The sequence below is a fragment of the Gymnoscopelus braueri genome (assembly GCF_963280865.1).
Source record: "Gymnoscopelus braueri genome assembly, chromosome: 16".
Lineage (NCBI taxonomy): Eukaryota > Metazoa > Chordata > Actinopteri > Myctophiformes > Myctophidae > Gymnoscopelus > Gymnoscopelus braueri.
In genome coordinates this window covers 33,785,311-33,812,689 of record NC_137616.1, presented here as the reverse complement: position 1 = coordinate 33,812,689, position 27,379 = coordinate 33,785,311, and the positions used below count along the sequence as shown (strand labels likewise).

The 27,379-nt window shown below is 41.2% G+C and overlaps 2 protein-coding genes across 3 annotated transcripts in view; one reads left to right on the top strand and one right to left on the bottom strand.

Moving 5' to 3' along the window:
* Positions 1 to 15,079, bottom strand: part of cep128 (centrosomal protein 128) — a 93,740-nt gene extending 78,661 nt beyond the window's left edge. For both annotated transcript variants that reach the window (XM_080453070.1, XM_080453071.1), the window contains exons 1-8: positions 14,970 to 15,079; positions 13,879 to 14,092; positions 13,085 to 13,171; positions 10,784 to 10,937; positions 9,049 to 9,185; positions 8,204 to 8,295; positions 7,698 to 7,770; positions 5,694 to 5,819 (exon numbers count right to left, since the gene is read on the bottom strand). In XM_080453070.1, the coding sequence (XP_080309196.1) occupies positions 5,694 to 5,819; positions 7,698 to 7,770; positions 8,204 to 8,295; positions 9,049 to 9,185; positions 10,784 to 10,937; positions 13,085 to 13,171; positions 13,879 to 14,073 (864 nt within the window). In that variant the 5' untranslated portion in view covers positions 14,074 to 14,092; positions 14,970 to 15,079. The remainder of the gene's footprint in view (positions 1 to 5,693; positions 5,820 to 7,697; positions 7,771 to 8,203; positions 8,296 to 9,048; positions 9,186 to 10,783; positions 10,938 to 13,084; positions 13,172 to 13,878; positions 14,093 to 14,969) is intronic.
* Positions 15,080 to 16,908: 1,829 nt separating this feature from the next.
* tshr (thyroid stimulating hormone receptor) overlaps positions 16,909 to 27,379 on the top strand; it is a gene marked incomplete at both ends in the record, with an annotated part of 28,320 nt that continues 17,849 nt past the window's right edge. The window contains 2 exons of the mRNA XM_080452788.1: positions 16,909 to 17,081; positions 26,646 to 26,717. Coding sequence (XP_080308914.1) covers positions 16,909 to 17,081; positions 26,646 to 26,717 — 245 coding nt within the window. The remainder of the gene's footprint in view (positions 17,082 to 26,645; positions 26,718 to 27,379) is intronic.

Below are 27,379 nucleotides of genomic sequence, written 5' to 3'. Positions count from 1 at the left end.
TTTTGTATGGCTGGGTGGAGATGTGACGGGTAAATTGTAATGCTTACAATGTAAGCATTATGTTCTTTTGAGTCCAGGTGTTTTATTGTTTGACAGAGCTGTTACTGTGTGTACCAGCATGGACAGCTCCTGTACAGTTAACGTAATGTCATGCTGGCACACAGTAATGAGACCCCATAATGAATGTTATTACCTTTAGCTGTGTCGTTTACCCGTCACGTCGCCACCCAGCCATAATTGGATTTAGCGTCCTTTAGATGAGAACATTGTATAGAATTAGCCTGGTAAACCCTCCCTCCGGAAATCTCAATTCCATTTCATTTCAGGAGTGAGTCTGGCCTGATCCGCCTGTCTGCAATATTGGCTGTGCTGGAGTTGGGCGGGAGTAATACCGTTGACTGACAACCCCTTCAGCCAATGATAATTTTTCCCCTTCAGCCAATCAGCAGTTCACCAGTCTTAATGTGACGCGACGGGACTTTTGAGACAGCCATACCCAAAATGGGTTGCCTTTTTCGGGTACAATGGTGTCACTGCCCGCCCCTACCGGTTCTCTAATTATTTTTTTTTAAATAGGCTTTGTCATGATTAATTGACCACATATATGAAGTTAAACAACTAAATTCTATCCAAACGATATCTTATAAGTAAATTCCGTGCCTCAAAATAGAAGTTAGAGAGCTTTTTGAAGTAAAAAAATAGCGGAGAATTGGCCGCACAAGAAAAAGATGGCTGCCGTTCGTGTTTTGGGCTCACTCGAACTCGCCACCTGATTGGCCAACGTAAGCTGTCAATCACAGAACAATGAGCGACGACGCTGATAGGCGCGGCCGTTTGGCATACACAGCCAATATTGCAGAGAGGCGGTTCATGCCAGACTCACTCCAGGAATCAAATAGAAATGAGATTTCCGGAGGGAGGGTTTACCAGGCTAGTATAGAATAGCCGATGTTAGGATACCTTTACAGGGGTAACATCAGTGGCGGACTGGGACCGGTGCAGCCTGAATAAAAATTAAAAAAAAACGCAGCTGGTGCAAAGAATATAACCTCCAGAATCAACTCAGTCAAAACCAGTGAAATAAATAATCATAGACTTCTGGGATCTGAAGAAACAATAAAAAACCCTATAAATCCCCTATTCACATCGATGGCAAATCCCATCACCATAACAGAGTTCAAAGACCTTGGAACTCACATCAATAACTCCCTCAAATGAAATACCTCATCAACAACAAAGCACAACACCTGAAATTCTTCTGTAAAAAATAATAATGGGGGGGGGGGGGGGGGGGACTACAGGTTTAAAAACCCCACTTCTCCTACAGTTCTTCATAGCCATCATTAGTATTTTAACCCATTAAGACCTGGAACGCATCTATGTAATTTTTAGATTTGAGCTAAAAAATCATTATTTTACACTTTGGCTATTAAAAAATAGCAGATATAAAGCTCGTAGCGCGGCACTACGAGCTTGCAGATCTGCTATTTTTGAAAAATCGTGAAAATGTGTGCAAATCTTTGAATATATATTCTTTTAAAGCGAACATTTGTAAGTCAAATCTTTGCTTCTGGGGGTCCCTGGAACAAAAATATTTTGAGATGGGGGTCGGCGGTCAAATACATATAATTTTGGGGGTCCTTGACATGAAAAAGTTTGAGCACCACTGATATAGAAACATACGTTTTTCAGAAAAACTGTTGGGATTTAGATGACTTTTGTAGAATCGCCTTCAGGTCTTAATCATCACAGTCACAGTTTGGTACAGTATTCTGAACAGCATTACAAACAGAGCACCTGTTTGTAATGCCGTTGGATCCCTCTGCATCCAATGGACGGTTTTAGCGTGCCAACAACAGCATCTCTGACCCCACCATCTATTCCAGCTGCTGCCCTCAGGGAGGCGCTACAGGCCATTATTCCCCAGATCTTCCAGCTTCAGGGGCAGTTCTTTTCCCCACTGCCATGATAGGGACTCAGAACTCATACACTCATCAACACTAGACACCTCCCACCTCCTCCAACCAAGCTCGTCTCAATGCACTTATGCTGATAACCGCAGCTGTTGCGCTTCTTTTTGTTGCTGTTTGTGGTTTATATTGTGTTGCTCTGAATGTTTAGTCTTGTGTTATGTCTGTCTATGTTACATTCAATGTTATTTATAAACGGACACCGGCCTACTCTGGAACAGTGGTGGAAAAAGTACTTAAATGTTTTACTTAAGTAAAAGTATCAATACTGCAATGTAGAAGTACTCCGTTACAAGTAAAAGTCCGGAATTAAAAATTAGTAAAAGTACACAAGTATTGGCATCAAAATGTACTTAAAGTACCAATAGTAAAGTACTTTTTTTTTTGAAAATATCAGATCTACAAGCTCACAACGTGTCGCGATGCATGATGCAAGTTGGCAATGCATGCCCCACCTGTGCAATACCCGTTGTCACGAGTACCCAGTGCAACCAAATATGTCGTCAGAAACCGCTGCTGTCGTGTTGATGACGTATATGGGCATAAATGGGAGACAGGCGGACATGTTGTGCATCACCCTGTAAAAGTATGGAGTTCTATTTTGCACGCCACCATCTTACTACTATATAATTGACAAAAGCTCCAAAGTTCGGCAGCGATTCGCAAGCACAGGATCACTTCCACATGCCTCCAAGACCCGTCACAGACTGTTGATCAGAGCTATGGCTATGTTTTAGGCATCTTACCCCACCCTCGATCAGTGATCGGACTCTCGGTTTGATAGATTCTCTGATTCGCTTATCAGACCCTCAGCCTGATCTGGCAGGTTGCCATAGCAACCAGATACAGGAAGTCTGACCTCTTATCACATGACCGAGGTTGGGAGGTTGGGAGGATGTGACTAGAGGTTAACTTAGGGCCGCAAAGCAAAGCGGGGAGGGAGGAGAGGAGAGGCCAGAGAGGCCGGACTTCGCATGACGTGTGTGCAGAGCTATCTTTAGGCCACGTCGCCGTCATGGTTCAGAAATATCTGAACTGTTTGGAGAGTTTGAAGCGGCCCTGACATCTGATGAGTCTTGGACTCTGTCTGGACCAACCTCCGATGAGTCGGATTTGCCAATCAGGGAAGGCGATGCCTACAGCCCCAAACACACAGACATTCAGAGCGTCCTCCACAGATCCGGACTGTTTTTTTTTAGTTCTCAGAAACCATTGGTTACGACCATCCGTATTCTCAGCACTGCACACGCATGCCAAGTTTGAAGTTAAACAACCACACCTACACAGTACACACTTGTGAATTTATAGATGATACATCATGCGGGTAAATAGGTTAATTTAGTTAATTTGTCACTTTTGTCTTTTTGTGAAGGTGGTTTTATTTCCAGAGTTTTGCTTCTAAGGCAGAGCTTACTCCCAGCACACACACACACACACACACACACACCCACACACACACGGGTTAGTGGTTGCAATTACCGATCACCACACTGTGATATCAATTTTATAGATATATAAAAAGATGTATGATGTTGGCAGCAGCTCTCCTTTGATCCCTGTAATTTAGCAAGTTTACTTTGATAAAAGTTATCTGCCATTTGATGGCCTTATGTAAAGATATTGTGAACTACCCAATTCTTCAGCCCACATGGATATCTGTACAAATGAAGGCCATGAAGAGCCTGGAGGTTTACCATTTATTTTAATCTGTCTGGGTACATCGGTCTGTACAAGGAAAAGGGTGGGTGGAATATTGTTCACAGCTAAGTTAGATAAGAATTTGTCTCTTCTGTGTTTGAAAATGTTCCTTTCACTTTGTCGTGATGATCAGTACAACATGGACAACTTGTGTTGCTTTTTGATAGAATTCCATTAAGTATTGAGAAAACGTTAAATGTGACGTCTGGCGGTTATTCTGAATTCTCTCTAATTGAATTGATCAGTACCAAAATGGCATAATGCGGAGGCACTGCATAACTGTTGAGTCACATGAAACGTGAATTCTTCCCATGAGCGGTTGCAATATAACAGCTGAACCGCGTTCTAGCATTGGATGATAGAATGTAACTAATTTCTCTTGCTATTTGCACGCATACGCCTACTGAGTGCAATGTCTACAGTATACTGTATGTATAATGTAATTTGTTAAAATATCTATAATGTACAATACCTGTAACTTAACTTCTCTAATATTACTGCTATAGGCCGATAACACAGCTGTGGAACAGATGATACATGACTTGTCCTACCACAAACATATACTTATATACCAATACTGTTCATCACACTGCCCATACCTGGTCTGACCCAATACTTATTGTTGTTATTATTACTAGCACTATGTTTTTACTTGTCTACTTATGCAAGCAGAAAATTCAGCGCTCCACTTGATCAACTTACCCAGTGAGGGTGTTGTGGCTACACTTTTAACCCATCTAAACCGGGAACGTAACTGTGTAACTATTTAAACCATTAATTACCAACAAATAGTTTTTGAGAAATCGAGGAAAATGTGTGCAAATCTTTGATTATATATATTTTTTGAAAGCGAACATTTGTAACTCAAATCTCTGCTTCTGGGGGGTCCCTGGAACAAAATCTTTTGAGATTTTGGGAGGTCCTTGACATGAAAAAGTTTGAGAACCACTGATATTATAGCAACATTTAGAAGACATTTGTAGAATCCCCTCAGAAGCAAAGATTTGAGTTACAAATGTTCACTTTAAATATATATATATATATATATATATATATATATATATATATATATATATATATATATATATATATTCAAAGATTTTCAAAAATGTTCACCATATAAAAAAAAATAGCAGATATACTGAACAAGTGCCGCACTATGAGCTTGTATATCTGCTATTTTTTTTTTATAGCCCAAAGAAATCTAAAATGACACAGATGCGTTCCCGGTCTTAAAGGGTTATGATAAAACAAAACAAAAGGAGCCTGGTTGCATTCTCACATGCTTTATATTCTCTGCTTAAAGCAGCCAGACTGACACAGGAAATAACAGCAGGGTAGCAGAGAGGGGATAGGATGTTATGAAATGCATGCATTAAAGCAAAAATAAAATCTCACGACTGAAAGGTTTTCTCAGGCCAAGTCCAAATGATTTTTTTCTAAACCTATGTTACTGCTGTTCTACATACAGACAACCAGGAAGAAATTGTAGATCGGCTATTTTTTTCCGTGCGCTTCCATAGAAGACGTGCTTGCCTTGTATGGAATCCAAATGACTGAAATCAGTCATAGCTATTCAAAAATAGCAGATATACAAGCTCATAGCGCGGCACCGAGTGCCGCGCTATGAGCTTGTAGATCTGCTATTTTTTTGAAAAATCGTGAAATTTTGTGCAAATCTTTGAATATGTATTTTCTAAAGCGAACATTTATAAAATATTTTGAAGCAAAAAGAAGCAAAGATTTGAGTTACAAATGTTCGCTTGGAAAAAAAAGATATTCAAAGATTTGCACAAATGTTCAAAATTGTTCAAAAATAGCAGATCTACAAGCTCATAGCGCGGCACTCGGTGCCGCGCTATGAGCTTGTAGATCTGCTATTTTTGAATAGCCCAAAGAAAATCTTAAAATGACACAGATGCGTTCCCGGACTGATTGGGTTCAAACTTGAATGTGTGAAATGGTGGGAGACTGTTGACAGGGAAGGGATCACAAAGCAAGAGAAGCATAAGAAAGGCTTATTACCTCCTGCCGCTCCTCAGACATGGCGGCCCACTGTTCGGGGCGTCTCTCTCGTTCTACACTCTGTCGCTCGGCGGTCGACATCTCTCGTTCCAGATCGTGCAGGCGACGCTCCACACGCGACGACACCTGTGGCCAGACGGACACGAAAAACAGACAGATAGACTAAGTTAACATTGGACACCATCCATTGATGCAGGCTAGCAAGTGATCTTGGCTACTACTGTATTATGAGAAGGAGAAAATAAATATTAGGAACCAGGAAATAATCAGTGGTGGAGAAAGTACTCAAATGTTTAACTCATTGTATCGTCTAACCAGGCTTTTGTGAGCCCCCCGGACAGCTTTTAAGTTGCTTGATTCATTCAGTATTTACATATTTAGATATTTGATATTCATTTTATCAGACACGCCCCCTTCCTATACAAACCCATTATAACTTCAAACTCCACTTGATCACAAAATTGAGTAAAAGTATAAAAGTGTTGGCATCAAAATGTACTTAAAGTACCAAAAGTAAAAGTACTCATTATGCAAAACGTCCCATTTCAAGTTTTCAAATGTATACAAATCTTTTGAAAATAGCCGATCTACAAGCTCACAATGCGTCGCGATGCGACGTATTGTGAGCTTGTAGATCGGCTATTTTCAAATGGCCAAAATGTATATAGGGCTGAAGTGGTTACTTAAGCAATATTACACGAGAGGGTGTGCTTTACCGTCATTATTAGCACGCCTGTGATGCGGTCAGGAACTAGGCGCAGCCGAGTTCCGCCGCGATCACAGAAGTGCTAATAATGTAAGGTAAAGCACACCCTCGAGTGTAATATTGCGATTATACAACAGTTACCAACAAAACACATCCAAATGTATTCATATTGTGGGGCAATTCATAATAAAAAAAATTCGCTTATCCGTTTCCCTGTAAAGAGAAGAGTTTATTTGACTGAGACAAAATAGTCCCTGTGGCAGCGCAGCACTCTGTCTCTCTGACACTCGTCTCATCAACACAGCTGATTCCAGTAGGCTATATGCTCCGTCGTACGATCGTGTTACGTGGCCAAAATAACTGATCTACAAGCTCACAACGCGTCAAGATGGCGATGCCTTGTGAACTTGTAGATCGGCTATTTTTGCCGTGCGATACCTTCGTACGATAAAGTATAACATACACTGGACTGTTAACGAAATGGGAGTAATTTTACTTTAACACAGGAGGATATTTATACAGTATGGATGTTACCATTGAAATAAAGCACACTTTTTTCCAGTTATTCCTTTTATTATAGGATTTTAGGCGATTTAGTGTGCTCTCTTCTAACCATTGATCAACAGTAAGTCCACCAAATTTAACAACATAGTCCATCTTGCGTAGCTGTTTGTTCTCCGCCCGGTGGCGGCGGTGGGTACTGTCTGTTTGTTTTCCTACCGTGGGACAGTCACAGCGTGACTTCACAGCACAGCTGTGTCATATATGGTCTAATCAGGTGTGGACTGCAGTGCGGAGTGATTTATTTAATGTGATTAGGCCCGTGATATGATGCTGGTTTGAAGCACGGCTAGAAAGCTATTTCAACCAATCAGATTGCTTGGTCGGAACTACCTGTTGTATAATGTACGTTTTGTAATAATAATCAAAATCTACAAAGTAACTAGTAACTAAAGTTTTCAAATAATTGTAGTGGAGTAAAAGTACAATATTTGCCTGGAGATGTAGTAGTGGAATAGAAGTAAAAGTATTGGAAATAGTAAAGTAAACACCCTCAAAATGTTACTTTAATACAGTACTTGAGTACATGTACTTAGTTACTTTCCACCAGTGGAAATAATCAATGGGAGACTGAACTAACTTTTTAGAAACTATTGTGAATATTGTGCCCAAGGTGCAGGGATTGATAGCCAATTATGAAAAATCTGCTACGACAGCAGCTTGGTTGCAATGCCATCATTAGAATGACTGTACATAGCATACACTCAGACATGAGAGTGGAAACAGACACAACTCACTGAGTCCTGTTTCTGGGAAGATGACAAGTGCTCCGAGAGATTTTCCATCGCTCGCCTGTTTTCAATATCAGACCTACAAAAGAAAAACAGATCAATGCAGTGAAGAAATATTTACATATCAAGAGTTCCTGCTCTTTTCTGTTTACAGGGAATCATTTTACCGGCCGAGGTTATTCAGTGAATGTACAACACATGGCAACTGTAATGTAATCACGCATTTTAAAATGCTGGAGTGTGCTGTTAATTTCTAGACGGCTTTAAAGGTTTGAGGATGTGAACGCTGTATACAAATATGCAGTAAAACCTTTTCCTTGACTCCTCTCATGGTACTGTATGTCCACCAGTGATGATAATATAATAATCTATATCTGTAAAGTAACTAAAGTTTTCAAATAATTGTAGTGGAGTAAAAGTACAATATTTGCCTCTTGAGATGTAGTGGAGTAGACGTAAAAGCATAGACAATTGGAAAAACTATTGTCAAGGATTTAACTCTGCATGGATACCTGTTCCTCCTCACGATCTCTCTGTCTAGGTCATCGGACAGTCTCATCTGGTCACTGTACAGGTCCCTCAACGACTGGTGCATTCTGTGGACCTGTCGACCGAGAGCAACAGACAAGAAAGACACAATCAACCTTCAGGACTATGGAAGAGGCTACTTTTGTGGAACATGTCAAATATAAATCTGAATAAGCATGGGTCTCAAACATGCAAAATACACCTCTGCATCACATCCAACATGAATAGTCTAGTAGTCAAAGGCAGTAGTTCTCAACCTGTGGGTCGGGACCCCCAGGGGGTTCCTGCATGATTTTGGGGGGGTCCCCATGATGGCAGTGAAGTGACAATTTAAGGACTTTCGACACCTTTTTTAAAGGAAATAAAATAAAATAAAAGATCATTACTGCATCAAAAGTAATCAACATACTAAACTATAAAACCTGGTCAAACATTGGCAAAAATTGTGAAAATAGCCGATCTACAATTGTGGAACAGAGTCAAACTAAATGTAATGCCTACAATTCCAAGTGCTTTTATCAGGGTGGGGGGTCCTCAAATATGATCATTTTGGGGGGTCGCGGCCTGATAAGGTTGAGAACCACTGGGTATCCTGATAGCTCAGCCACACACTGCAATAGCAACATCCACCTCAGGACTTGTGTCATACGTCTTCCTCTCTCTGTCTCTCACCACCGTACTAAGCAGAAATGCCATAATGTATTATTTACAATCGCGTCTCAAGTAATCAAAGTGGCACAGAGGCATCAGTGCGCCCTCTTGTGGCAGCCATCTGTAACCATGCAACAGGACTTCATGGAACTGATAGAGTAGTAGTGGTCTTCCTTACATGTGCTTCTGGGTGTACGGGGCAGGGGTCACTGAAGCGCACTGTGGCCGCGGACAGAGACCTCCTCCTGGCTCGTGGAGCAGATTCGGCGCTGGTATAGTCCTTCAGAGGGGAGGTGGGGTAGAAGCGTGGGCCCTCTGGAAAAAAACAAAGATGTAATAAAGGACAAAAGTTCATCTTTACTGTGATTATAGAGAGAGGATGAAGAGGCATCAGAGATGTTTAAGGAGTAGAGATAAGAGAGATGATTTAGGCTGATCTCTGCAGCTTCAGTCCCACACAGACTTCACACTACAACTACAAGGGCTGTCAACTTTCCTCAGAAATTATATTCGAATATTAGTCTTAAAAATTGGCAGATATTCGAATATATTCGAATATTATCATTATTATTATTATAAAAAAATATGTAAAAAAATGTTTTGAAAAGAAAATGTTTAAACTTTTTTTTTTGACAGAAACAATACAAAAAACAATGTATCGAGTGCTCGGATCCAATAAAACATATATTTTGTTTGTTTTTATAACTTGATACATAGTTTTTTGTATTGTCCCTGTCAAATAAACATTACAAAATAATACTTTAAATGTTTTTCAATTTAATATTCGAATATTAATTTTCATATTCGAATATACATATTTTCCCCATATTCGATATTCTAATATTAATTCACCAGCCCACACACACAAATGACCGTTAACCATTGACACGGTCAACGGCCTAGCTATCAGCGAAAAACTGTAGAAATAGGGTTTGGCTGATAATGGAATTTTCATTACCGAGATGCTGATTTTCATTTACATGCATATGTTTAAAAAGGAGTGTGGTCAAGATAATTGCTTTTTACCATGTACTTCACACTACTAAGCATACAGTGTGTTCCCATTTGAACGGTCTGCATACAATGTCATTACATAGGCTCAAATTATTCAAATTCAAATTAATGCCGTTTTATAACATTGTTAAAATTGCCAAACAATGTTTTAAAATGTCCCAATGTTATTCAATAAAGATATACTAGCAGACACATCCTTTCTTGATGACACACTTTTTAAAATAACCAGAGTAATATCCCAAACAGTTTTGCCTAATGATTATCTGGCATACATAGCCTAGTCTATGATGACTGTGATTATCCCGATTAACCCATTCAATCCCGGGAACGCATCTCTGTCATTTTAAGATTTATTTGGCTGTTCAAAAATAACAGATTTACAAGCTCATAGCGCGGCACCGAGTGCCGCGCTATGAGCTTGTAAATCTGCTATTTTTGAAAAATCGTGAGCATTTGTGCAAATCTTTGAATATATATGGATTTTAAAGACATTTTTAAAGACATTTGTAACTCAAATCTTTGCTTCTGGGGGTCCCTGGAACAAAATATTTTACAAAGGTTCATACAGTGTATATATATATATATATATATATATATATATATATATATATATATATCAAAGATTATCAAAGATTTGCACACATTTTCATGATTTTTCCCCAAAAATAGCAGATCTACAAGCTCATAGCGCGGCACTCGGTGCCGCGCTATGAGCTTGTAGATCTGCTATGTTTTGAATAACCAAAGAAATCTTAAAATGACACACAGATGCGTTTCCGGTCTGAATGGATTAGCACAACATTATCAATATGAAGAAAAATCTCTAATCTCACGATAAGATAAATGCTTGGCCCAACCCTAAAGGGAGTCAGAGAGGACCTTGTTGTTGTCCTCCATACCTGGGCCAGAGACGGAGCTAGAACCAGCCTCCAGGTCACTGGTGTGCAGAGTGGAGGCGGATGCAGAGGACCTCCTTTGCCTCTGTGACGGCGAGGGCCTCCTTTGCCTCTGTGACTGCAACTGGCTGATCGACTCCTCTAGGTTCTCCTTCAGCTGACGAACAAAAGTATACAAAGTGATCAACAAAAGGCAAACGAGGCAAAAGAAAACATGCTTGACCATCTTATCCAAAGCACTGGAGAAACTTAAAGGTTCTATGACATTCATTTTATCTTTTTTTTTAATTTTTGGGGGGTTTTATGACCTCAATTACACTAAAAAAACGTGAACTTTGAACATTCAGTGGATTTTCTGTGGTCTGGGGTTTTCTGAATAATTAGGCTGAAAAGTAATCTGAGATTGGCCCTTGGATAGTGAAGTTACAGGCCATTAATCCCGCCCACTCTCCTCCTCGCCCCTCCCCTACCCTATGCTTTTCTTTGGGGGGGGGGGGCGGAGCAGAGGTGATGATTGACAGGCAAAATGCCTCAACAGCGACACTCGCAGGCAAAGATTTCTTTTTTCAATGCAGTTGAAAAGGCTTTAGAAATGTGAGATAAAAACACCTGCAATGGCTCACTAGAGTGGAATTTCCTAACTTTTTATACACGTTTGAAGGACCATGACAAAGACTTTTATTGTGTTGTAAAACTGAATGTCATGAAACCTTTAAAATCATGTTATTAGCATTATATACATTTACTTTCTTTTTTTGCAGCTCCGTTTTTTACCCGATTTTGTTTTGTTTCTTCGTTGTATTATAATTATTATTTTATTTATTTATTATGTTATGTCCCTGTCTATGCTTGTTCAACCTGTGGGCCATTCATGGTGGGAGTAGGGGATTTTTTTGTTTAAACTGGAGGGACAAATAAGAACCCCTTGTTGGCCAGTTGACAAATCAAATGTGTGTTGGAATTGACAAATGTTGTAGTATTGTGCAGCTGAGATGCTTGTCCAAACCTCCAGCAATGTTAACATAAAATAGAATTGAAAAACGTGATCAGCATAGGCCCATGGAACAGAGATGTGTGTGTCAGAGAACTGGGGGGAGACAAGTAACCAACATACATCTGCAGATCTGCATAGTATAACTAGGATCTATCAAAAACAAAGGTGAAAAGTAGGGACACAAGGATAAGGAATGTTAGGGGTGAGGTTGAGTCTGAAGAGTTTGTTTGCAGTTGCAATGGAGAGTTTATTCCACTGCTTAGGAGCCAGGAGGGAGAAGAGTCTAGGCCGGGTGTAGGCCGGGTGTGTGGAGCGTTGGCCAGGGTGTTTTAAGGAAGATTTAAACAGACTTTGTGTAAGCTGATTGATCCAAGTGAACAGGAAGGGGTGTGGGGTTTGATGGATCATGTCCTGAAGGTGCAGGGTGACATGTCCAAGCCTGATGAGGGTCTTAAGGCTTAAACATTGCACCTAATAATATATTGTACTAGGGTGTGGTGGGATTCTATTCCTTTTCCGCATCAGTGGCAACGACGCAAGAGCATTGCTACCAGAGCTGGGGAAAAAAACGTAATCACCCCAAAATCAAAACAAAAGCTATATTATTGTGATAATCCCACAAAAGGGGATTCAAAAATAGATATCGGTTTTTATCCCTTTTAAAATAACACATCCACATGGAAACAGTTAGGTTGTGACTCCACCAGAAGCCTGTCTTTTCTTGTTGTTTTATATGGAGCAGTGATGCTTTCAGTGCCCTCTACCCGAGACAGGTACCCCACCCTTATTTTTAGCGCCCTGCGCCTTGGGAGCGTCGCCAGTTTACGGAGTTTAAGACATTTCAACTTTGCCTGAAGCGCGCAGCTCAACAATGTCACTGCCCAATCTAGTTCAAGTGTGGGCGGGACCTAATGACAGAGAAAGGACACAACAGACACGCAAACAAGCACATGAAGCAAATGAAGCACAAAAAAGTGGCTAATAAATTATAAAAAGCCTTGAAAGGCTAAAGAAAATGAACAGAACGCCTGATAGTATTTTTAACATGCTGCATCGTGGTAACGGCAATAGCAACAGTAAAAGCCTGATTCCTCATCACCTGCAAACAGCTCCAAGCACTAGTCAAACACTCACCTCCAGTTCTACTTCCAGAACAAGAAGTCTCACGCAACCTTAGTGCTTCAACCTCCATCCACTTGAATCAAAACTGGCATCACAATGAATAGACGGGGAGCCAACAAACCAAATGTACAGAATAGCACTATAGGAGAACGCTGTGACTTTGAATATTGAGTTATTGAGGGACTCACCGTTGCCATGGCTTCAGCCTGATCATCTGTGTGCTCCCTGTACTGGCCCAGCATCTTGTCTACTTTGTTCAAGTTCCGGCTAGTATCCTAACAGAGAAAATAAGTCATTATTTAATAATATGAGACAACATACATATGTTTTCTAAGCATCATAGATTAAATAATATATATAGCAGACACAATATATATAAATAAATAGAACAAATCAATTGTGACATCTCTTATGTCCCACATCTCTATGTAAGCTTATACACACATTATGCATACGCTGAACTATTTTCATTATCCTATTAGTATAAATGCCTTTTTTTGCTCTTATTTTTTTCTTACTTTTCTGGATTCAAACTCAAAAGTAGCTGATCTACAAGCTCAAAACGCGTCACGGTTTCGAGCTTGGGGATCTGCTACCTTTTGTGTGACGCTGTAGTATCATGATCAAGTAGGGCGTTAATAAAAATAAATAAAAAAAAGGTTAGAACGTGGAGATAAGAGGTTTCTGCCCGATATACTGCTTTTAAGGCCAATGTTGAGCTGCAGTGAACCGTATGATTGACCAATGGATACATTATCTTACTTGGCTATTGTTCACAATTGCATCTAATAATAAAACAAAATATATATATATTTTTTAAATCTACATTGTCTGAATGAGGCCAAACCATTTTCTCTCTTATGTACCTTTGCTCTGCACAAGACACAACAATAAAGTGCAACCCCTTGAACCTCCATCTATATTCAATGAGATGCCATTCAGAGAGGCTGCTTTAAGTCAAGCGTAGACAGACAGTCTATACCTGCAGAGTGCTGGCCAGGGTGCTGATCTTCTCGGAGATCCCAGCTGATCCAGCTGCGCTCCCACCTCCATTGACTCTGTGACCTCCACCACCATCCTGAGACTCCCGAGCGGGTCTGCGCTGAGCCTCACGCCCCCGCGGCCTGCGTGCCCTCCTCTCCCTGTCGTACGCGTCCGACCCGCTGGATGAATCCATTGTTGCCGACAGGGGAGGTCTGTGGAGGGGGCATAAAAAAAACCTAGCATTGGTGGAAAGTAACTAAGTACATGTAATCAACTATTTACTACTTCTACTCCACTACATCTCAAAGGCAAATATATATTGTACTTTTACTCCACTACAACTATTTGACAGTTACTTTGTAGATTTCAATTATTATTATTATTATTTTTAAAACATACATTAACCACTTCAGCCCTATACTTTGGCTATTTGAAAATAGCTACTAGTTTGTATATCTGCTATTTTCAAATGATTTCTATACATTTTAAAACTTGTGAAATGGGACAGTCTGCATAATGAATACTTTTACTTAATAAGTAAATGCTGATGCCAATACTTTTGTACTTTTACTCAAGCACATTTCGATTCCCTGACTTTCACTTGTAACAGAGTAGTTCTACATTGCAGTATTGATACTTTTACTTAAGTACAAAATGTGAGTACTTTTACCACCACTGTTGAGCGTGCTGATCGGCATCGCATACATGGTAATAATTAGATTAGCCTGCAATCTGTTTAGTTCCAGGGGGGAATTGGGGGTTCCGTTTAATAGATCTTAATGATTTAACCAGTAGAACTAATCAGATTTGTCACCGCCGTCACCCTGACAACCGGTGGAGTCACAAAGCTATTCGGATGGAAACCACAACGCCTGATAAAGAGCCCCACTGACCATAAAACTGGCCATTGTTGTTGTTGTTGATGATGCTCCTCCACCCAAACTTACTATAACGTTAGCTACAGCTAGCTAATGCAACATTAGCCAACTTATTAGCAGCAGGCTAACTAACACCATTAAAGACATGTGTTTTATAATGTTTCGTTGTATCCAGAGGCATCAAAGTATAAAACATGTGTATGGATCTTACCAGTGTAGTTTAGCTACATGAGGACCTGTTGGCAGGTCGCTGTTAGTGATCAGAGAAGTTAGACTGGCCAAAGCGTCTCCTCTCTGCTATGGCAACTTAAACTAGCCGCCTCTAGACAGGAAGACAACAAACCACAGCACGCCGCTTTCACACGGAACATGGGAGTTGTAGTTTATCACAGGCACCGTGATACAGGGGTTTAGGTACTTGAGAACTACATTGTCCGAAGGCGTGCGTTTGCGCCACTTATACAGCCGCTCGCAGTTAGAAACATATTCAAAAAGTTTGTGCCCCTGTTTATTTTTGCTCACAGACACACACATGAACATGATTATAGGCCTATAGCCAGTGGTGGAAAGTAACTAAGTACATTTACTTAAGTACTGTACTTAAGTACAATTTTGAGGTATTTGTACTTTACTTGAGTATTTCCAATTTCCAATACTTTTACTTCTACTCCACTACATCTCAGAGGCAAATATTGTACTTTTACTCCACTACAATTATTTGAAAACTTTAGTTACTAGTTACTTTTCAGATATAAATTATGATATAATGAAACATACATTAACCACTTTAAACCTATTTTAAACCTATGCTATTTGAAAATAGCAGATCTACAAGCTCACAACGCGTCGCATCGCGACGCGTTGTGAGCTTGTAGATCGGCTATTTTCAAATATTTAGTACTTTTACTTTTGGTACTTTAAGTACATTTTCATGCCAATACTTTTGTACTTTTACTCAAGTATTTTTTTTATTCTGGACTTTTACTTGTAACAAAGTATTTTTATATTGCAGTATTGGTACTTTTACTTAAGTAAAGAATTTGAGTACTTTTTCCACCACTGCCTATAGCATGCATTCGTGTTGTTGTTGTTGTTGTTATTGTCTCGTCTCCGCCAGGCCGAAGGCTTATTGGCAGAGACTCACTCTGTCTCAATGTATTATTTGTTTGTACAAAACACAACACAACACACAACAAATAAACAAATAACATAACAAATAAACACAGTAAAAGTATTTGTTGTGTTGTGTTTTGTGTCAATTTATTTGAGAATCTCAACACAGACAACTACTGTTTTGCACTGTCTGTCTGTCCATCCGTCCGTCCGTCCATCCGTCCTGTCTGTGTGAGTGTGTCCATCTGTCTGTGATCAGCTAATCTCCAGCACCCAATTGGACCGTTTGCAGCGAAACTGAGCACACACACTCCCTGGATGCCAGAGCAGAACCTCTGCCCCAAATGTTTCACATGGGCCTGTTATAGCGTCACCAGGAGGCCTGTTTTTGCACACAAAAAAATATATATATTACTCCTACAGATTCACACGTAAATCAGTACACAGTAGCCTATCTCTACAGTCTTTCAGGGTCTTTCAGATTGTTCATATTCCATCCTGATTGGCTAAGATTCTAAAGTTTGACCTGGCATAGACCTGTGCACCGAGGAGTACTTTTTCTAATATGTATTATCATTATTATTATTATCATTATTATTATTATTATGTCTTAAAATAACACCAATTCGGGCCACAGGTAAAAAATAAATAAATAACACATAACAAACACTACTCGTGTCTAACACAAGAGTGCCCCAGAAGTCTACCACCCACTCCTCAACTAGACCACCTCCAAAACCACAGAGCTGTCCTGTCCTAGCAGCCTGCAGCATCCATCCCTTCCCTTCCACTGCTCACATCAAACCTGGGGCCACATGTTGGAGAAAACTCAGCAACAACAACACTCCAGTATAAGTTCACTTCTCAGGTTCCGATCTGAGGGTAGGCTAACCTCCAGCCAGGCAAGGCATAAGATTTGATTTAACTGGTGGTGCGTCCAGCAGCCAGCCATCCATCCATCCATCCATCCCTCCATCCAGCCATCCAGGGATTCTTTTGAAACAGCCTGTCTGTCTGTCAACGAACAAGAACGCAGCATGCAGGCGATAACGTGCGCTCTGTTTACACTCGTCACGTTGCCTGTCAATACCTTGGCGGAGGAGCCTGATCTTTGCCCAGACGTCTGCGAATGTTCCGAGTGGAAGACTTACACCATCTCCTGCTTTGACATTGATCATCTCCCCAGGTTCCCTGCCAGCACCGAGACATTGTAAGTAGGCTACTGAATTGATTGATTGATTCATCATTTATTGAATACTTTATTAACAGTTTGAAATTAGTACAGAGGTACGATTTTACAATGATTGTTAAAAGGATAACACAAAAAGTTCCTAGTTTCCATTGTGGTCCTGTGTAGGCTATTCAATTCATCAAGACACTTAAATACATACAATAATATGCAATAATAAACAAGACATCATCAACACTAGTAGCAAACTTCCAAATAAAACCTATACAATACTAAAATGTAAATGTGTGTGTATTAAGTGAATTTAAGAATTGTGGCATTCTAATGCAATGTGATTGTGACAGGCTCTCAATTCCCACTATGGCAGAGCTGTGAAAGAGTTGATAATTAAATAGTTATAGCAAAATAGAACTTTACTCTCACTTGCTTTCTCAAATCGAGGCTTATGCGTTCGTTCAACTTGTTTTTAATTCCAATTACATTTTTAATTCTCCCCATATTTTCGTCATTCTTCAAAAATCAAACAGATGTTGAATATATATACAGAAGAAAGATGTAGACATTGTGCAGAGAGAGAGAGAGAGAGAGAGAGAGAGAGAGAGAGAGAGAGAGAGAGAGAGAGAGAGAGAGAGAGACAGAGAGAGAGAGAGAGAGAGAGAGAGAGAGAGAGAGAGAGAGAGAGAGAGAGAGAGAGGAAATCCAGAACACAGGTCCCTTAACTCAGTGAGCTTTACTGAGTCTTGCAGGATTCTGCATGGAGACAAACACTGAGCTCTTAGATTTGGACCGAACCTGGACGTGATCAGGCTGCTTTCAGATGAACACGTATACTGAATGAGCAGTGTATATTCTGTTTATATGCAATGACAACTTACTGTGTGGACAGGGCCGAACTGCTTTAATACAAAGTCAAACTTGTAGCCCACACCTGCTCTGAATGATGAAGCATAGAGTTTGTGGAAACAATGTGCAACTATTTACCTGCCTGTGATCATGCTTTAGTATGCTTTAACATATTGACCATTAGGACGATATACTGTAGGCTATCCCAGCACTCCAAATCTGAAGTTATGGTATAGGGCAGATACTTGAAATATATGTTAATTTAACTCGTAAAAGTCGAAGTAATCAGGATGTACTGTGTAACTACTACTGAAACATTCACTGCATGGGTGATAGGAAATCTCTCAGCTGTGAGATGTAGCTACTTCACTTACTTAACTTCAATAAGCTAACCTTCCATCTTACTATAGAGCCAATATGCTATAGAATGGTGAAATCACCTTCTACCTTACTGGAATTACAGCCATTTCAAAAACACACTAGACCACTGGTCATTTCTAGTCATCACACAACAAAAGATCTCATATAAATCTATGTACAGTAATAATGGCAGAAGCCTATGATTGTTCACATCTGTGATGCATTTGTTGTATATAAATATGGGATTGAATTGAATTTGCCTGGCTAAAATTATTTGAAAATGAGGTCCCAAACTATGGTTAATCACTATTGGATCTGTCTCGTTGGATTGGATGGGATTTGTGTCATTACTTTTGTACCCCAAAAAACAGTCAGTCAAGGATTTGGGCAGCAGACATGATGTAATACCTTGTCAGTATCGCTCCATCACGAGGTATACACTGTATAAAAAGAAGAAATGCCCACACACTGAATAATAAGCTCCCAATATTCAAAGCTGTACTGTAGACAACCAGCCACTACATGTCCCACACTACACACTCCACATCACAACACCTCTGTGGCATAAGGTTCCTTATTTCCCTGAGTTACTTCTAGAAAGTAGCACTCATGCTGTTTGCACCACTGTAACTGCCTAGTGCCTACAAGCATCTGTTTAGGGAAGAAAATTAAGTGTGTGTGTGTGTGTGTGTGTGTGTGTGTGTGTGTGTGTGTGTGTGCGTGCGTGCGTGCGTGCGTGCGTGCGTGCGTGCGTGCGTGCGTGCGTGCGTGCGTGCGTGCGTGCGTGCGTGCGTGCGTGCGTGCGTGCGCGCGCGTGTGTGTGTGTGTGTGTGATACTTTTATTTTACTCTGTGGTTTCTTTATTATTATTCATCTACATACAAATAGCAATATCACCTTTAATTCGTTTTTTTCAGGAATATCATTAAATAAACAAATGAAATATTGGGAGCTTATTGTTCAGTGTATGTACATTTCTTCCTATTGTAGTTATTTCCTAATCCTGCACCTGAATACATTTGGGCTGGATGTGCGGTGAACTTAACTTCCTTTTTTCTTTATCATTTCATGTTGCACTTATAACCTGGCTGCTAAAGTACTCAATACATGTTATGCAATGTAGACCAACCAGTTTACTGTGGTCTTGAACGATGGAAACACATGTTCTTCAGAAGCACCCGGTGGCTGATGGGGAAACACAGAATTGGAAAAGACAGAAACATTCAAACCATACTGTCTTGAATGATAACATTAACTGAGTATACTTAAGATGGACAGGCCTATAGGAGTCTTCGCTAACAAACCTGAGATGGGAATAATCAAATCGGTACACTGCCTGAGACTAATTAAACATTTATGAGGGCCTATTATGGAATAGTTTGACAGAAAATTCCTTTGGCAGTTGCTGAACATTCCAGCTCTGAGTGTTTCATGCGATGTCCACACATGAAAGACATGCTTGTTGCATTAGACACACGGACATTCCCATTCTATCTATTCTAATCCTATATGTGAAAATATCGTGTGTGTGTGTGTGTGTGTGTGTGTGTGTGTGTGTGTGTGTGTGTGTGTGTGTGTGTGTGTGTTCCAGTCCCTGCCATTGATTAAAGCCAGAGGATGGGAGTGTCATTACAGGATTTGAGACAAACAGTGAAAAAACAAGACAGGGTCTATGATGGCGTGGCTTCCATGTGGATCTCGGACTTCATGTTGCCAGTCTACAGTGGTGGAAAAAGTACTCAAATGCTTTACTTAAGTAAAAGTATCAATACTGCAATGTAGAAGTACTCTGTTACAAATAAAGTCCGGAATTCCAAATTTACTTGAGTAAAGGTACAAAAGTATTGGTATCAAAATGTACTTAAAGTACCACAAGTACTAAAATGTTTGAAAATAGCAGATCTACAAGCTCACAACGCGTCGCGATGCGAAGCATTGTGAGCTTGTAGATCGGCCATTTTCAAATAGCCTAGGTATAAAATAGGGCTAAAGTGGTAATGTAATAATTTATATCTGCAAAGTAACTAGTAACTAAAGTTTTCAAATAATTGTAGTGAAGTAAAAGTACAATATTTGCCTAAGTACCTAAATGTAGCCTACTTACTTTACACCACTGCAGTCTATGACATCAGAAATCCATGATACCTCGATGTATGACTCCATCTTTTGGCAAGGATTCAGCCAAATCAAGCCGCTGTTGATTTGACTTCCATAATAAAATAAAAAATATGTAAAACATATGTGAAAAGACGTTACAGGGAGTTAATTCCTTGACCTCCTGGCAGCGGTTTCTAGAGACTATAGCCCCAGACACAAAGACAAACTCACAGACCCATTTCTAGACGGCTTGCCACAGAGCCACGGCGTAGAAAATGTGGACAGCAGCAGGTCTAATGTCCCAACTCTGGTTTTGCCATTACAGTACTTATACATCAGGGACAAGAAGTATGTAAAAAAAACAGACTCGGACCAGGTGCTCCGATGGTTCAATCAACTGTATGGGGATCACTTGAGGTAAACCAGAGACTTGACGTTGACTATAATGTTTTAAGGGAAGCGCGAGCCAAACAAACTTCACCTGTACACAGATAGTACACAGTACAATCCTCAGTGTTAATTTAACCCTGTGAGTGTACAAATGTAACCAAATGGACCCGTAAGAGTTACAAATTGATGAATTAACACTGTGCCTGTGTAACATCCACTCATAAATGGAGGTGTATACACAAGTCTGTGACAATTCTTCCGTGGAAATACTGCACAAATACCTTACACTCCCATTCACACTGGGCTGGTTTCATTGTACATAATAGCTGGGTATACAGTAACATGGGATTGTTTTGTTTTTTGCTCTGTTTTTTTGAGAAAGTCATTAGAATATGACATAATTTGCTAAATATTGTGATATAAGTGTTGTCTTTTCCTGGTTTAAAGGTGCATTAATTACAGCCAAGGGATGTAATTTTCTGAACTTGCCTGACTGTTCTAGCTTTGTATGAGCATTACTGATTATTACATATCATAAATTACAATGTGTAAATATTTCTGAAAGTACCAGTAGTTATCGCCACAATAATCATCTAATCATCAAGTAATTTGGTCAAAAACATTGTGATATTTGATTTTGAACAGATCGCCCCGGCTCTTTCTGTCCACCCCCTCATCTTCCACGTTATTTAGTCTGACACCACTCCTCCCTTGACCCCTCCCTCTCTCTCTCTCAGACGCCACCTTGCATCACCTCGCATGGCACCTATCACATGAGATTACCCTCTAGCCCAGTGCTCCAATTCAGATGTCCCTGTGGCCAGACGTCCCCACGATGCCATCACATTCCTGGACAAATGTTTATCCAAGGCCCACCGGTGGGAAGAGAAAGACATGAAAGCCTGCCCTTGGCTGCCGCCAAGCCCCTGGCCCGGCCTTACCCCCGGATAAAAATATCTCCAAAACAGATTCAAAATAGGACTGTGTTATGGACTGGCCTGCATGGCCTCCTGTCTGGCCCGGCGCAGCTGACTGACCCCTGCGTTGGATTTTTAGGATGTCCTGGCAGATGAGGCGTGAGGAGGCTTGAATGGGGTGTACACACACACACACACGCCGAAGAATGCTTGACCCGTTGGCCTGGCCCACGCCAGCATTGGTGGTTTAACCACTTTCTTTCAACCTGGCGTCTCTATTTTGGGCATGTCATTATATTGTCAAAAGAAATAGCAAAAATAGCAAAAGAAAACAACTTGAGGTGGTAGATCGAATACCAAAATGCTCGCCCCAAAACACAGTCGCCCCGGGGCAAATCTGGCGGTATTCCCATGGTATTCACCTGGTATTCACCTTGTATTCACCTGGTATTCACCTGGTATTCACCTGGTATTCCTAAACGTAACCTCAGTAAACTATGCCTAAACCTAACCTTATTCCTAAACTTAACCTCAGTCAAATTATGCCTAACTCTAAACTTATTTCTAACCTTATCCTCAGTAAAACAAATACAATAAAAAAAATAATATACAAGAACTGCTGATAGGCGGAAAAAATGGGGGTGAGTGTGTTTTAGGGTGAGCCTTCCGGTTACCGGTAGATCGGCTATTTTCACTACTTGTCATGAAACAAAATATACAGTTTAAGGGTAAACCTCATGAACCCTAGCGTCCCTGTTCTGGGCATGTCTCATAATAGGCGAACATTCGCCGAAATTAAGGTCCTACACACCGGCGAATATGCGAATATACGCAAAATTCGGACTCGTTCCGAATAATTAAAAGACGCTTTTTCGCTTCGCATAAGGTTTTTAAAAAAAACATATTTATTCGCATGAAGAATTCGCCCCGGTGTATAAGGACCTTAAGCTTGTACAATCGGCTATGTTCGGCAAAGAGATTTGGGGCCACGTACGGACCCCTGGGGGACCCAGGTCAACAAAGTATTAAGGGTTTAGGGTGGTTTAAGTGGTTAACCCTGCGGACTCAAGACAGTGCAGGTCAGGATGTCAGTCCATTAACACCGTCAGCTGTCTCACTTGAGGAAGTTTGTTTTCTTGCAGACGAGATGATTGTCCCGATGATTGCGTCATCAATCATCAACACACAGTACAATATGCAGTCATTCCATTGTGATCCTGAAAGTTAGGTTGAAATGTCAAAGGAACGCACTCTAGCAAACTGTACTCAACATGCAAGTTGTCAAATGTAATTTAATAGTGCATTCTTGAACGTGTAGGGAATGTCTAGGTGTACGCGCGCGCGCGTGTGTGTGTGTGTGTGTGTGTGTGCGTGTGCGTGTGTGTGCGTGTGCGTGTGTGTGTGTCAGTGCACATGTGCGTGCTCAGAACTGCTGAGTGAATGTGTGCAGGTTGCTCCATGTGTTGGTGCGTAACAGAGAGGTGCATGGATGGAAAGGAAAGCACAGACGCTCTTAAAAGCCTGCGTAGCGTGACTCCTGGCTGCGCCTGGACGACGCATTCAAATACAATATTTACCTTTTACAGCACATTTCTCAAACACCCGGAGAGAGAGAGCTCCATTTGAGAATAATTAGGGAGAGGGGAAAAAAAACCTTCAATACAAGAGGGGGGGAAAACTACAATAGATCCAGTCTTTTCAAAAGCTTCACAATCTTTGGATTCTTGGCAGTAATGAGATAACTCATTGGATTCAGGCACCGACCGCCGGCGGACCTCTCATTGACTTAGACCAGGAATGAAATTGACCAATTAACCTTTAAGAGTGAAATCCCGTTATTTCCTGAGTGGTCACAGATGAGTGCAAGGATTAATGGTAAAACTAGAGGTGGGACATTCAATGTGATGAGCTGTAGCTGTAAGGTTAGTGGAAATACTGACAACTACGCTGCTGATAATCATGGACAGCGAAATGGAACCGTTCAGGGTTACTTGACATTCTAAAGTAATTAGATTAGGGGCACAGTCAGTGGGATCTATTATAGTTCAAATTAGAGTTAAAGTGATGTTATAATACATCATGTTGTCCACCACATTCGCTCCTAACCTCTTTAACCACATGAACCCTAGCATCCCTATATTCTGGGGCAAACCTTCTTTGAAAATAAATAGCAGATCTACCTATCTATCTGTAGAGGGGGGGAAATAGTCTGCATTTCAACACAAGATATTGAACAATTTTCATGAGGAACATTAACAACTTTTCCATGAGAGGGCTTTAGATCAACATTAGGGCTTTAGATCAACGTTAGGGCTTTAGATCAACATTAGGGCTTTAGATCAACATTAAAGGTTTAATGACATTCACTTTTACACCACATTCAAAGTCTTTGTCCTGGTCCTTCAAAAGTGTACAAAAGGTTTTAAGTGAAAATTCCATTCCAGTGATCCATGGCAGGTGTTTTTCTCTCACATTTCTAAAGCCTTTTCAACTGCAATGAAAAAATAAATCTTTGCCTGCGGGTGTCGCTGGTGAGGGATTTTGCCTGTCAATCATCGCCTCTGCTCCGCCCCCCCCAAAGGAAAGGATAGGGGAGGGGAGGGGCGAGGAGGAGAGTGGGCGGGATTAATCGACTGTGACCTCACTGTCGAAGGGCCAAGCTCAGATTACTTTTCAGCCTAATTATTCAGAAAACCCCAGACCACAGAAAATCCACTGAATGTTCTAAGTTCAGGTTTTTTGGGTGTAATTGATGTCATAAAACCCCAAATAAAACATTGAAAATAAAAAAAGTGAAAATGAATGTCATGATACCTTTAAGGCTTTAGATGTTCACCTATCGTGACATCATGCCCAGAGCAGGGACGCTATAACAGAGCCTCTCTATCATTCATTCACCCCAAGGTGTCACACGTCAGAATGTGAGGGAAATTAAGGACAGGAGTCCTCAGGAAACAGAGCTATATTTCGTCTGCCCATCGCCGCTGACACCATTACGAATTATGTGGTTTCTCCTATACTTCAAACTCAATTCGCTGACCTGTTTGTTACTAGGCCCACTATCTGAAGTGACAAATTAGGGGGGGGAGTAATTTCCCCCCGCAAAGCCCCTGTGACACGGCTTTGCCAGGCTTCCCTCTCTGCGCTCCCAGGGAAAATCGCATGCTGATTATTTGGGTTTGAGGCAGCAAGGAAACGGCATGAGTCGTCAGGGGGGGGGGGGGTTTAGTGTTGGGGGCCTGCTCTGTGTCGCTCTGTTTGTTTGGGTTTGTCAAAATGCAGAGTGCCATGCTCCCACTTTCACTGCACTAAACCCCCCTGCCTCCCCATGTGATCTTGGTCCAGGTCTGTAAGCATGCAGCTCTCAGCCCCTGAATTAGTCTATTGTTCCCCCTAATGGACCAGAGGCGGTTAAAGATAGCAGCCTACCGTTTTGATACAAGTACTGTTTTTTTTGTTTTGTTCATATATCTGCTCCTTAGTGTTTAGTACAGCTTCCAAACAGCAACATCCTCTCTATAGAGGTTCCAGGCAGAATTAGACATATGAAGAACTAAGGGTGTGTGTGTGTGACAGAATAGTGTAGGTAGGGTACTATTTTGATGCACCATCAGTGTTTCACGCCAGTGGTTCTCAAAGTGGGGTCCGGGGACCCCAAAGGATCCTTGAGGGGGTTTTCCAGGGGGTCCCCAGCCAAATGATTGATAGTTAGCAACCAAACGGACCCTTATGTGTACGCTGTTTGTACGCTCTCAGAGTTAAATCAACACTGATGAAACAACAGTGTATATTGGGGGTCCCAAAGTGCTAAAAAAAATGGGGGTCCACGGCCTAATACATATCAAACTGGGGGTGATGTTTAAATGGTTCACAATCACTGCTATGGCCGTAAAGATCTTCTCTTATAGGGGTCCCTGGCATATCTTTTGAAATGGGGGTCCGCGGGCTAATATATACCACTGTTTTACGCATTATCTACCATCCATCTTAACGGAATTCACATCCAATAATCTTCTATCTCGCTGTTATATATTTTATTCATCCTACACTTATTATTGCAAGGATACATATGACACGATTTATTGCCAGAGGCACCGGACACATGCCTCTCCAGAATAATCACGGGATCCATTTCAATCTCCTTCCAACCCACCTACGGGTCCTGAACCCGGTCTTTGAAAACCCTCCTGTCCTAAGCAGACCCAGACCGTGTTTGGTTTGGCCCAGGCCTTTTGTCCAGTCCGATCCAAAGCTTTGTTTTCTCCCATATTCCTAGAACATGGGGGGTTGGGGGGTTGGGGGGGTTACACTATGCAACTTCAAAGAAGCCTTTTATCCAAAGTGCAGAGGAAAGTTGAAACGGACAGTTTATCACGGTGGGGCAGTGATTGGCTATGTTCTGCAGATGGAAGATTCCATTTGATTCCAATGACAACTATACACGATGGTATCTCTTTTTGTATAATGTTTTAAGGTACTGTATCTGGGCAAATAGGTGGAATACTCCCATGGAAACTTGAATTCATGGATTTTTCTTTGTTTTTGTCTAAGCCAGTCTAAGCCAATAATTTGATGACCGGCAGCGGTTCGGTAGGAGACACAAAGAGTGTCCTTTGTGTCTCCTACCGGAACCGCTGCCTACCGGTCCGCTGGTCATCAAATTATTGGCTTAGGAATGCGACAAAAACAAAAAAAATATCCATGGGGTGACTAATCAATAGAAAAAAAGTCATTTTGGGGGTGAACTATCCCTTTAAGCTTCAAGTTTTCAAATTATTCATTTCTTTAACCACTCGACTATTGGCGCCACTGAACTAACTATGCCATGAATGGTTTAATGAAAGACACTGTCAAAAAAACAAAAGAGAAAACGTCAGTATTATCACTTCTGAAAAGGTCTCTTCTTGTCACCACACTTTGTTGTTGTTCTGAACATACTATAATAATTGATGGCTATTTTCTCTCTTTTATTAACCAGATGGTTACTGGAGACGCGTCTGTCCTTGGTGCCAGCAGATGCCTTCGCCCACATGGTCAACATCTCAAGGATGTGAGTTGGTGAAACGATCCCATGAGGATTACTCCATCGCATTCACTTCTTATTAACCTCCTGCTCAGACTCCAACTCGCCGTAGGCTAATGCACCTGGTGTCTCTCATCTGCCTGCTGTTTCCCTTAAAAGTGTGAAAACATCCTTAGAATCAAACTGCACAGACCCCCGGCCCCTCCCTCTCTCCCTCCCCCCGCCTTGGCGCTTGTCTCCCACCCAAGCAGGTGATGGTATCCTCTCTGTTTAGCATCACCGGTGTGTCTGCTAATCACACTTGGAAACGCTAATACGTTCCTAGAATATAGGAATGTTGGCGCTCCCACCACCGCAGCCCAATGCACCGGCGGCGAGCAGACAGACAGAGCCCTTTGGGTGTGTGTGTGGTGATTTAGCCAGACATCGGACAGAGAGGTGCTGGCTGTGGTAAAATATACACCCGAGCCCTTGATCCGCAGCCCTGTGTGAGTCGGTCAGCCACGTCCAAGTCATGCGTGAGAAGACACAGAAGTGGTTGTAAAGTTTTCTTTCAGTCTCAGCCAGCAGACAGTGCTTAACTTCCAGGGCTTCCAGTGACTCCATTGTCCACTATCTTTTCTAGTCTCGAGCGACAGATTCACAACATGTCAGTTAGGTCAATGATCTAAAAATGGTTCCCCCCCACC